General features: G+C 42.4%; 1 protein-coding gene across 1 annotated transcript; it reads right to left on the bottom strand.

The window, feature by feature from the left end:
- Window positions 1–221: 221 nt before the first annotated feature.
- barhl2 (BarH-like homeobox 2) lies at window positions 222–3,159 on the bottom strand. The gene is made up of 3 exons (XM_053431158.1): window positions 2,607–3,159; window positions 1,709–1,934; window positions 222–534 (listed from the first exon to the last, which is right to left on the bottom strand). Exons 1-3 carry the CDS (start codon window positions 3,157–3,159, stop codon window positions 222–224), a joined length of 1,092 nt encoding a protein of 363 aa, XP_053287133.1.
- Window positions 3,160–11,210: the final 8,051 nt, after the last annotated feature.

Here is an 11,210-nt window from a genome sequence, read left to right as displayed (position 1 = left end):
TGAGCAGTCCTGTGTGTCTCGGGCGGACAGAGTCTTCAGGCTTATCTGGGCCTATATTAAATACCTCCTTTACTTCTGTAAAATGTCTTTAAATGGGTCTTTCTTTATGGGACAGGGAGAGCAAAGTCCTGCAATGTGCTTCCGATGCAGTTACTCACATCACGTCTTCAACCAGGTTTCTGGCTATCGTCTTATATCGTCTCTCTTTTCTTTTCTTTTTTTCACCGCTGATGCGGTGGGCCGACCATGGGGTTAGACAGGGGGTTTAGTGCCGGTTGCCCCCCCGGCCCGAGGCCGTGAATAAGCACCCTGGGGACCAGAGGTCTCTGGAGGCCTGGGTGCGGTGCGGTAGGAGTCCGGTACATGCTGCTGTACATGGCCGCGGCTGCAGCGGCCGCCGTCGTGCTGTCCACGGTGCCCAGCAGGCTCGGGTGGTAGAAATAGGGCGACGGGAACATTCTCTGTAAGGCCGAGTAGTTTCCTGCTTCAGCCAGCAGCTCCAGGCCCACAGCCGTCTGCCTCTTCCACTTCGTCCTGAAACCAAATAAAACAGATGAATTATTCAATCAGCGCGAGCTACACCTCAGTCCCACAAGGCCTTTAATTGGCACGAGGAGGTCTAATTATCACAGGCAGCAATTTAGAGTTCAGGTTTAATTAGGAAGAAAAAAGAATACAAGAACATTTCAAGACACTGTAGTCTGAGGTCAACTTCATGATGTGCTTTAGTTCAAACTGTCTGAACACATGTTTCTCACATTCATACAGGGCCTGGTAATATGTGTGCTCAATAATAAAGTATTCAAATAAACCTTTATTCGTCATTTTATCTATTTGTATCTTACCTTTGAAAGGTAGTGCGTAAAGTGTTAAAGTTACAGCAGTTTAAAATATAATCCTAGATATAGATCTATAGCCTACATATTTTTTTAACATTCCAGCAGTTACAGCGAGGAGGGAAGAACGACACACACCAAGTGGTCCTTCCTTCCAACCATTGAAAATATACATTGATGAGGTTAATGTTTAAATATAAAGTGAACAGCAGGCCTTAATGAAGCTGTGAACCAAAACGTACAGCCAAGAAAAAAAGTATTTAATTCAAATAGACATTTTACAACAATTTACTATTAAGAACTATATTTTTTCCTGAAATTATCCAACTTGACATGATATGACAAAGAACGTATTTAAGCCTTTCTCGTAATATCAGCCTTATTAGTGTGTGTCCGTTTATTCAGCAAGTAAAACATTTTTTTACTGTTGTTTATTTTTAACAACTAAAAATATCTGAGAGTTAAAAGATGAACATGCGTCACAGAAAGATAAAGATAAAGGTTTTCCCACGTATTTCCTCTTCATACTTGTTCAGTGGGTTTTCATATATCGCAGCACAATGACCACGCAGTTCTAAAACACAGGCCTGGCAAACGAGTTGCTGAAGAAAACCCTAATAAGCTCAACTTTTAATTCCCTGATGAATGTGAATGTATGTTAGAAATCATTTTAAGATGAATTTTAAAAAGAATAAATAAACTGGTGTGGTAAGTCTTATCATAGCCCTGACCGAGTTTACTTGTCTATTACTTTTATTTCCGAGACAGAACAGGTTTGGTTATTGGGTCATGTTTTGGTTTGCTGTGTGTGCAGTTGATGATGCTGATGCTGCTCGTGATGAAGACGTCGGTGATGATGGCGGCTGCCTTACCGTCTGTTTTGGTACCAGGTCTTGACTTGTGTGTCTGTCAGGTTGAGAGCCGCGGCCAGGTCCATGCGGTCCTGCACGCTGAGGTATTTCTGTCGCTCGAAGCTCCTCTCCAGCTGGTTGAGCTGGTGGTCGGTAAAGGCTGTCCGTGCTTTGCGAGGCTTTTTCGAGCGCACCGGCGGACTGTCTCTGCTACTGGAGATTTCCCGGTCGTCTTCATCTTTAGTCCATAAGCACAGGAAGGTGGCGGAGGAGGTGGAGGTGGTGGAGGAGGGAGGGAGGTAAACATGAACACGGTTAGGCCTGCTTGGAAATTATCTACCTTACACATGAATGCATGAGCCAATTAAACTAAATTGGAGTCTCCAAACTTTCAGCAACTTGTTCAAAGTGCTGCACACACACGCGCGCGCGCACACACACATGTGTGGCGGAGCTGAAGCGATAAAAAGGAATTTGTCTGAATTTGTCACCTGGAGTTTTTTTTATTTATTTATTCTTTCTCCTTCAGAAAGCAAGAAATCAATACGTCAATCCATCTCTATTTGTAGCTGCCTCTCGGTGCACCGTGATCCCCCCTCCAGGAAGAACAATAATCTCTCTAATTGACCCACTAGGGAGGGCCCAGCGCGAGGGGAACATCACGGGCTTACATCTGTTTCCACATCTATTAGACTAATAAAGCAGGATCAGAAACAGCGAGTCAGACTGAATAATATTATTATAAAAATCCTTATTGGAATTATTATGAGTGGTATAATGGTTGTTGGCTCATCCCTGGTCTATATGTGTTTGCGTTGGCTACTTGCTGTAGCCCCCTCATCTGATCTGAATTTACATCGGTAATACAAGTAAGCACCCACAGAAACATTAAAAAAAAATTATATTTTCCTGCTCTTACCGTTGCATTTCATGTCACTGTGTATGTCGTCCCTTTTGTCCAACTTGCCCCCTCTCTCGTCCTGTTCCAGCTTGGGCCTGAAGCCGTCCGGAGCCGTGGCACTTTCTGGTTTTGGCGTGTGATGCGGTGAGGATACACTGGTGCTGTAAGGTGCGCAGGCGGCCAGCGGTTTGCTGTCGCCCAGAATGTCTTTGATTAGAAACGAGGAGGTGGCAGTCCTCGGGGCGCAGCCGGCCCCGGCGAGCGGCTGCTGCTGGGGAGACAGCGGCAGACTCTGCGGCTGGTTGTGGTGGTGGAGGTGGTGATGCTGGAGGCTGCCGTCCTGCACCAGATGCGCGTCGCCCTGCTCCATGGTGACCGAGATGGGGGATGAGGGGGCCGTCCCCACCGTGTCTATCTCCGAGCATGGCGAAGGGGTCGCCTGGCTCCTGAAATCCGCCGTCCTGTTGTCGCCGAGGCGGAAATCTCCGTTCATGAGCACGGGGTTACCAGAGTTAGAGGCGCTGGATAAAATAGTGTCTATTCCAAAACTCGACCCGCTGGATCCTTCCATGTTAATAAAGCAGTGAAGGCGTCTTCATAACAACAGCGAGGGATGCTTCTCCTCCGGCGCGAAGCAAAATTAAGTCGAGTTAGAAATTAGAAAAAAAGAGAGAAAAAAGAGGCTGAATTTTAGGTGGAAAAAATAAATAAAGCCAGAATCCACGCTCTCACAGCCTATATGGTCCAAGATGTTACATTCAGTGGATGTGCGTAAAAGCAAAGTGCGGCTGTGCGCAGCCTGGTCCACGTCCCTTTTAGTGTTTGGATATTGAACTTTGTGTTAAAAGTTGAGGCGTATAGAGAGATATACACAGGGCTGACTCCTCGACATCAGGCTCCCCCTTTTTGCTGCTAATCGCTCCAGTGTTGCTCTACAATGACTTCCTATACTGACGTCACGGCCCACGGCGAGGGGGAATTAATATTTTCTCCTTTATAATAAACACACGACGCCTTTTTCTCTCCCTCCTCTCCACTCCCTCCCTCCCTCCCTCCCCCACCACCTCCTTCCTCCTCCTGCCATTGGCTTGCATCCTGACCCGCTCCGGCACCTCACCAATCAGGGAGTTGTTTCTTTATCCAGACAGTTCAAGCCCACCATTGGATTGAGTTTAATTCTAGAATAGCTCTTTAAAAAATAGGAGTAAAAAAAAACATGCATGTGCTTTAAGGCCATGCAGGAAACAGATTATGTGCAATAATCTTAGCAGCGATGGAAAAAAGAGGGAATTAAGAAGGAAAGAAGACGAAGAAAGGGGTTTAAGAGGTTTAAATAATTTGAGTAGTCTTTAACTAAAAGGCAAAAAGAAAATCCACAGTGGAAGCTCCAACAGTTCCAGCAACCTGGTAGGATGAATTATACACGTCTTCTTTATTTTCTTCTCCACACATAACCGAGCTTTATTCATTTGCCCAGTTCAACTTTTGAAAGCCTGTAAACTGGGAGTGATAGTTCGAAAAGCTCAACTGTTGCTTAATTTTTTTCACTTTGTCAAATTCCAGACCTGGTTGTGGATTTATGAAAAAAATTATAATTAAGAGGAAGAAATATAAATAAAAGACTGGAGCTGAGGCCATGATCGCGCCCTGACGCGCGGCTGCGGTGTCACGCGTGGCATCCTTCATTATGGATATGATGCGGGAGCCGCGAGGTCGACATATTTGGGAACGGGGAGGAGAGCTGGTGACTGTCATGACGCGCGTCTTCTTAATAACCGTGTCATCCTAATTAGTAAAGTCATTATGAGGCGCTAATGAGCGTTCAAAGGTAGTGCTTGCAATTTCAGCACTTTTCCCCCCGACGTGTATTTTAGAGGATACGGAGGGAAATGTGCGGAGCCTCTGTTTGTGTACGCGTGTGTGTTTGTGTACGTGTGCGTGCGTGTGTGTGTGTGTGTTGGATGGTGCCTGCTCATGGGAAATGCCACTTCTCAGAGGTGAGTGTGAGCTCGTGTGTCCCACATTTTTTTTATCGGTCTCCTCTTCACGTGGATTCCTCAGTCTCCACAGCTTTACTCATTTTTTGTGTTTCTGCAAAATTCAGGGATTAGTCATGGAGCGGGTTGAGATTTTATTTTTATTCAACAGCTATGATTTTTCTTCTTCTTCTTCTTCTTCTTCTTCTTCTTCTTCTTCTTCTTCTTCTTCTTCTTCTTCTTCTTCTTCTTCTTCTTCTTCTTCTCCTCCAGCAGGTCTGTGATGAACGCGGTGCTGATGCTGATCAGTGGTGTGAGGGAGGCGGATGGAGATTTGAATGGTGCTGTTCACGATGTGCAGAAATCCCGACTTGCAGGTCTGTTCATTTAATTGCTCTTTTTATTTTTAAATGCATGCATTTTGTTTTTGTGGATTTCTAGTTATCTGTTTTGTTAAATGCATCGTCATTAAACACATTTTAAGTTTTTGGGAAAACAAACCAACATGACTTTATTTTTAAATAAATGATGTCTGGTTTTGAACTTCTGCTTCTGCACCAGAGAGTAAAACCGTTAAATTCTATGAATAATCCCGATGTTCTTTTAATCCAACCTTTAAAACCGTTCAATTAAAATTGATTTAAATTTGCCACATGCGCTAAAATATTTAGTGATCATTACTGTTTTGTTTTTCAAGGCAGAGTAATACGTTAAAATAATTGAAGGTTTGAAAATAATAATTTGAGTAATTAATTTGATTTAAAAAATAAACAGTGTTTTGTATCAGAGATTAAACATAAATAATTGAGTAATATATTGGAGTGTTTTATTATTATTATTATTATGAATGTTTTATGTAAGTGAGCAGCAGCGGATCCTCAGTGGATGTGGAACCTCCCGCCTGCAGATGCAGACCCGGTCTGAACACAAGGCGGCGACACCGAGTAAAGCTCAGGAGCCAAGCGAGGCCTCGGCTGAACCTTCAGTGAGTCTCCTCACCCACTTCAACCACAGAGGCTGATATTCAGATGATTACTAACAGCCATCAGTGACAGTCGGTCCACAGCACAGTGCGGTCGGGTTAGAGCAGCAACATAATAAAAAGATGTCTATTAGAATGTCTGCTGATCGGGCCTCTCTGAACCTGATTCCCTACAAATGGCTCAGATGGGATCAGAGCGATGTTTAAACACGTCAGTCAACTCATCAGCGGCCGAACAGGGACAATCAATGGCTCTATTGGCTTTAAGGCACCGCGGGAGCACATTGAACGCAACCAGTTAGACCATCGTCTTATTGCCCCGGCTGATGGTCGATGATGATGCTGCGACGGTGGCTGGCACCGTATTGATTCCGCGGCGGCTTCGCGTGTAAGCTGTCACTTCACCGCTGGCGACCTCTGGGCTGCACAGAGAGGGAGAGAGGGAGGGGGAGAGGAAGGGAGAGAGGGAGGTGGAGAGGGAGGGGGCGAGGAACACCCACTCACTGCGGGAGGGGAGGGGGGGGTGGTCTGCAGCAGACTGGCTTGTTGTTAAAAAATAATAAATCATAATAGGTTCAAATTAGTTCTTACACACCCCTCACCGCAAATCAATGAGCGACGCATTCACTGACTTATGGCAACTTACTTACTTTCACTTATTTTTAAATGCGATTATACACCGTGACCCACGTCATGAAAAGCAGGATCCAATTAGGACAGATGAGAGGCCAGTAACCAGAGGAAAACATATTTATTATCTTGTTTATATTTAGCCCAGTCATTCTCATAAATAAATAAAAATATAGATTTTAATTTAAGTTCTTCCTGAAAAAGATTTGATTCAATTTGATGTATTTTTTGACACATGACAGATCTTAGTCTTCTCTGTTTTCAACTTAAAATAAAAGTTTTATAAAGATAAATAAGAAAAAAAGATAAAGTAGCTTTATTGTCAATTTCTTAACATGTTCAAGACACACAAGGAATCAATACGACTCTCCCATAGTGAAACATATAAAGTGCACAGGCACAACAGATAACACAAGACATTTCCCAATACTAAGTAAACATACAGATTTTTTTGTGAAACCTCACATATCAACCAAACAACTGAGTGTGACAGTTACCTAAAAAGCTCCCAGCCTCGATCTAATGATCCTATTGACTTTGCTTTCAATTATCTTGTCACGACAGAGAACATGTGCATTAGATGCCCAATTGATTTCTGGTTTAACTGTCTGCAGTGCTGAAACAAGACAAGATAAGAAAGGATAGATGCAGCAGCTTATCTAAGAAAACATTTTTGAACTTGAACTTTACTTGCAAACATCTTAATGTTGATACAACTCAACTTACTCAACTTAGACGACTGATCAAGCTGAATGAAGGTCTCATGATCAACAGACAACAACAGGGACGTGAACAACAACAACAATGACTAAGGTGACATCTTCATAAATCCATTGTTTAAACTTGTTGAAATGGAGACCGATGGACAAGCCTCCAACAGCTACAATGATGATTTCAGAGCAATTAGAGCCAATTAAAGTACATTTTGGGAATCTAAATTTTTCTTAAAAATATATGATGCATTTTTCATGATCAAACTTCACCTGTTATCATGACACAGCTGAAACTTTAACTTATAGAGACAATCTTAATCATTATGCTTTTAACTTATAAGAAACATTTAAAAAATAATTAGCTAAACACAAATTTACTGTTATTTAAAAAAAAATTCTACCAATCACATTATCTTAAATGGACACGTGCGTCAATTACAAAAACTGAAATTACTTTGGGAAAGAAGGGTTCAATTATATTCATGGTCATAAATCTAAAGCAATAACATTGTATTTATTTATTTATTCTATAGCTTGAAAACATTGAAAGAAGAATACGTGAGACAGACTAAATCAGTAACATATTGTATGCGTCACAGAGTGATAATGTGTAATTGTCCTGAACAGTGGCCTGTGCAGGCTGCTACTGTCCAGCTCACCCACACAGTGCTGTCGCTGACAGATGGTCAGGGAGTTATATCGATTAGAGGCTGCAACAGGACAAACTGACTGAAGGTATGTGTGATTTCTAGTTCAACGTCACAAGATCGTTGTGACCAATCAAACCCACGTCAGCCAGATGTGACTTCTGTCGATGGATCAAGTGGCAGAAACGTGTTTATTAAAGGTTAAACAGGCTAAATGCGTTATGTGCCCATGCAGGAGGAATGCTGTAGGATGAGTGGCTGGAGCTGTCAAACCTCCAGCAGCCAACTTGCCCTGAAATGTACAGCCTGCTGGATTCTTCACAGAACCAAAGAAATCTAATCCTTTCAAATCCTGCAGCCATGTTGGAGCAAATCAGCCTGTTGCAATGATGACTCACTTCTGGTAAGATGAGAGAAAATTTAACTTGTGTGAAATTTCTTTCCAGATTTCCAGACCAGTTTAACAACCACCTGAGCACACAGACTGAAATTTTGAAAAAAACAATATGTCTGTGTACGATTACTTCTATATTTGTGAGGCCCATAGTTTCAGTTATAGACCATATGGACCTTTTTGCAGTCTTACCTTTCTGACACAACTTCAAAGGGCTCTGTGAGGGCCCAGGTTAGGGTTTAACATTGAGCTGTTGAATATTCATTTTAATAATTCTTTTTTCAATTTTTCATGTTTGGCTCTGAGAACAGATGCAGAACTTTAGACCTAACACAGAATACCATCTCTCTTTAGTCTAACAATGTCAAAGTGTTGATCAGGGTTTTCATTTTCTCTGGACACAACCAAACAACAACAAATTTAGCTGTTTACAATTGTTCATCCAAATAGGTCGCCGGTAAATATGAAAAACACCCGATACAAGTAACCTGATCTTATTAATACATTTCACATACGTTTGACTTCCAGATTTTCAGTTCTTCCTATGAAGAATGGTAAGTGTAAAGCTTTGGAAATGATTGGAACAGCAGCCAAGAAAATATCTTGAATTTTACTTGCAAACCGCTTTATGTTGGTACAACTCGACATTCTCAGCTAAAGGCTGCTGCACACTAGAAGATAATCCAGATGATTTTAGATTGGGCCCTTCCTACAATCGCGGGCCCAGCTGTGACCATAAACAACAATACACTTCCAACTCACCTCAACATCCATAGTTTGTTTTGTCGCACCGAAGCAGAACACTCGACTTCAGCCCTCCTCCATGTTTGCTCTTCCTCTGAAGTCACATTTAATCATGCGAGTGTTCCACACTCCAGTACAGAAGGTGGCAGTAATGCCTAAAAGTTGTTTGCCAACGGCCATAAAAGAACTGAAGAAGAAAAAGAAGAGATTTCAGGTCCCTGGAATCGCCACTGTGACATCCATTCCTACTAACGACACTGGTCTTACGTTTTGGTCAAATCGTCTAGTGTGTGCGTTCTGAAGAATATAAGATACAAAAATTGGTTAAATCTGCCGTTATGTCTTTGGTCTAATTTTTAACATCGGTCAAGAGTTGAAAACCCTCTGTGTGCAGCAGCGGCCTCAGGACCTCTGATGAAGTTGAATGAAGCTCTGAATGTGTCTGTCAATCAGAGCACAGTGACATGACTTTACATCAACTGACAACTAAAGCGTCATCCACACCAAGAACAATGTCCAAATTTCCAGGGCGGTCACGTTCAATGTCATGTTCAACATCATCCAAGTTAAAAAATTTGATTCAATTTAAATCTAAATTAATTGATCAAGATTCATTTGACGTTTTGGCTCCACTTTTAGCAGCATATAAACTCAATGGTTTGATTGTTATCGTTTAAGTTAAAATATTTTTTTAAGTTTTAAGAGTTACGAAAAAGTTAATGTTAATTGAAGGCATGTAAAGACATTATCAGTTGTGTGAGTCATTCATTATCAGTGGGGTTAAAGTTAAAGTAAAAAACTTGAAAAGCGCGTAATAAATCTTAAAAAGTGTTTATAACTGCTTCAGTGTATGTATTTGAGTACTGCTTGTTATTGCTAAAGACATTCAGACTTTCAAACAAATAAATAAAAGGATGTGAGCAGAGGACTGACATAGTTTAAAGTAAATTATCCACTTTATTAACACCACATCAGTTGTAGTTTTCATAGAAGAGCATGAAACCCTGTTACCACTTTGGCTGCACCGTCAGTGTGGTGGATGTTGTGCTATAGCTGGGGGAACATTCGCACCAATAACTGTCTTTCACATGCACATTAGTGATCAGATTACACTTCTCCTCTGGAAAACGGATAACATTTCTAATTTCAGTGTGATGGAAAAAGGCTAAGATGGTGCGATGATGGTAAATCAAATTCCAACGCAAAATTACATCCCAGGAGCTTTGGAATGAAAGGTTGCAGCGTGAGAGCGATCTGACATTTAGGATGGACGTACTGTCGATTATTCCAACCCAGAAGCCTCATTTCCACTCGTGCAGTAATGAAACATCTGGCATTCAAGTTCAATTTAAAGTGCAGGTTAGAATTATTCTATGCCAAGTAGTTCAAAGTATGATAAAACAGAAGGAAGAGTAAATCTACTTTTATTCATCAAGGGTTAGCACACCGGGCATTAACATGTCTGTTCTGTTAAGAGAAGGAAATATTCTAAAAATCATGCCCCACTGTGTAAGTGTAGTTTTTTTTTCAATGCTGCCATGACAAATATTCAAGGAAAGCAATGTCATGGCACAGGATTGTGTTTTTTCTCCTCATCTCTGAGTTACATGAAATGCTCAGGGAGCAGAGAACACATTGATTCAAGTGTGCTCCAAACACAGACTGGCCCTGACAAGGTTGTTATAACAGTCGGAGGGGTCTATACAATCACTTAATTACCAAAGCTGTCAGTCAAAGAGGGTCGCTGCTGGCTCCATCCATGGCTGCGAGCGGCGTTCCACTAGCAGCCTCCCTGAGTGATTGATCCATGCTGATGGCATCGCAAAAATAATTACAACTCCTCTCCTGATGTGTGATTCCGTACCATGTTCACGCTTCACGAAGGTAATCGGGTGGATCAGGAGGGGTCAGTGCCATTTCCTATTACCTGAAGTCCAGGCGAAAGGGTAAAACAATGCAAACAGAGCGAGGCGAGGGGAAAAGACGGAAGAGGGGGGAAGGGGAGGAAGGGGTCGTCCGATGGACATTACAAACAGCAGAGGAAGCTCGTGTGCACTTTGTCAAATTGTGCCGTGTGATTTTTTTTCTCTCTCTCCCTATCTCTCTCTCTCTCTCTCTCTCTCTTTCTCTCTCTCTCTCTCGCTCTTTTCTCCCCAGAGCCAGATACAGCTACCCTGTAACAGATTGATGGTGTCCAACACGTGGTCATGGAAATCCAAGACAATCGCCGGGTCATTAAGTTGATTGGCAACACTTTTGTCAAGCTGTTGGAGGCTAAATGGGGGGGGGGCGGAGGGGGGGGGGGGGGCTGCGGCTCATTCACGAGAGTCCGCCCCTTGCAGTCACAACAACTCAGTGGCGAAGTTGGGCTACAGTTGTGTAGCTGTGCAGACAACCCCACCTCCACTGTTTAAAGACAATCTGGGGGTGATGCCTGATTACTATCTGAACATCATCACAAACACATAAAGGCTTTCAGCAAAACATGAAGTCCTGTTTCAGGAAGTATTTCACCTGTTTTTATTTGCTTTTTTTA

The sequence above is a fragment of the Pleuronectes platessa genome, chromosome 9 (genome assembly GCF_947347685.1).
Source record: "Pleuronectes platessa chromosome 9, fPlePla1.1, whole genome shotgun sequence".
Taxonomy (NCBI): domain Eukaryota; kingdom Metazoa; phylum Chordata; class Actinopteri; order Pleuronectiformes; family Pleuronectidae; genus Pleuronectes; species Pleuronectes platessa.
Note: the sequence above shows the minus strand (reverse complement) of the source record. Positions and strands in the feature narration are given on the sequence as shown.

Bases quoted from the DNA above. Each gene is read 5' to 3' on its own strand.
- barhl2 (XM_053431158.1), bottom strand. From the start codon at position 3,159: ATGGAAGGATCCAGCGGGTCGAGTTTTGGAATAGACACTATTTTATCC. The intron at 1,935-2,606 runs GTAAGAGCAGGA...TCCTGTGCTTAT, and splicing joins CAGTGACATGAAATGCAACG to GGACTAAAGATGAAGACGAC. The intron at 535-1,708 runs GTAAGGCAGCCG...ATTTGGTTTCAG, and splicing joins ACCTGGTACCAAAACAGACG to GACGAAGTGGAAGAGGCAGA.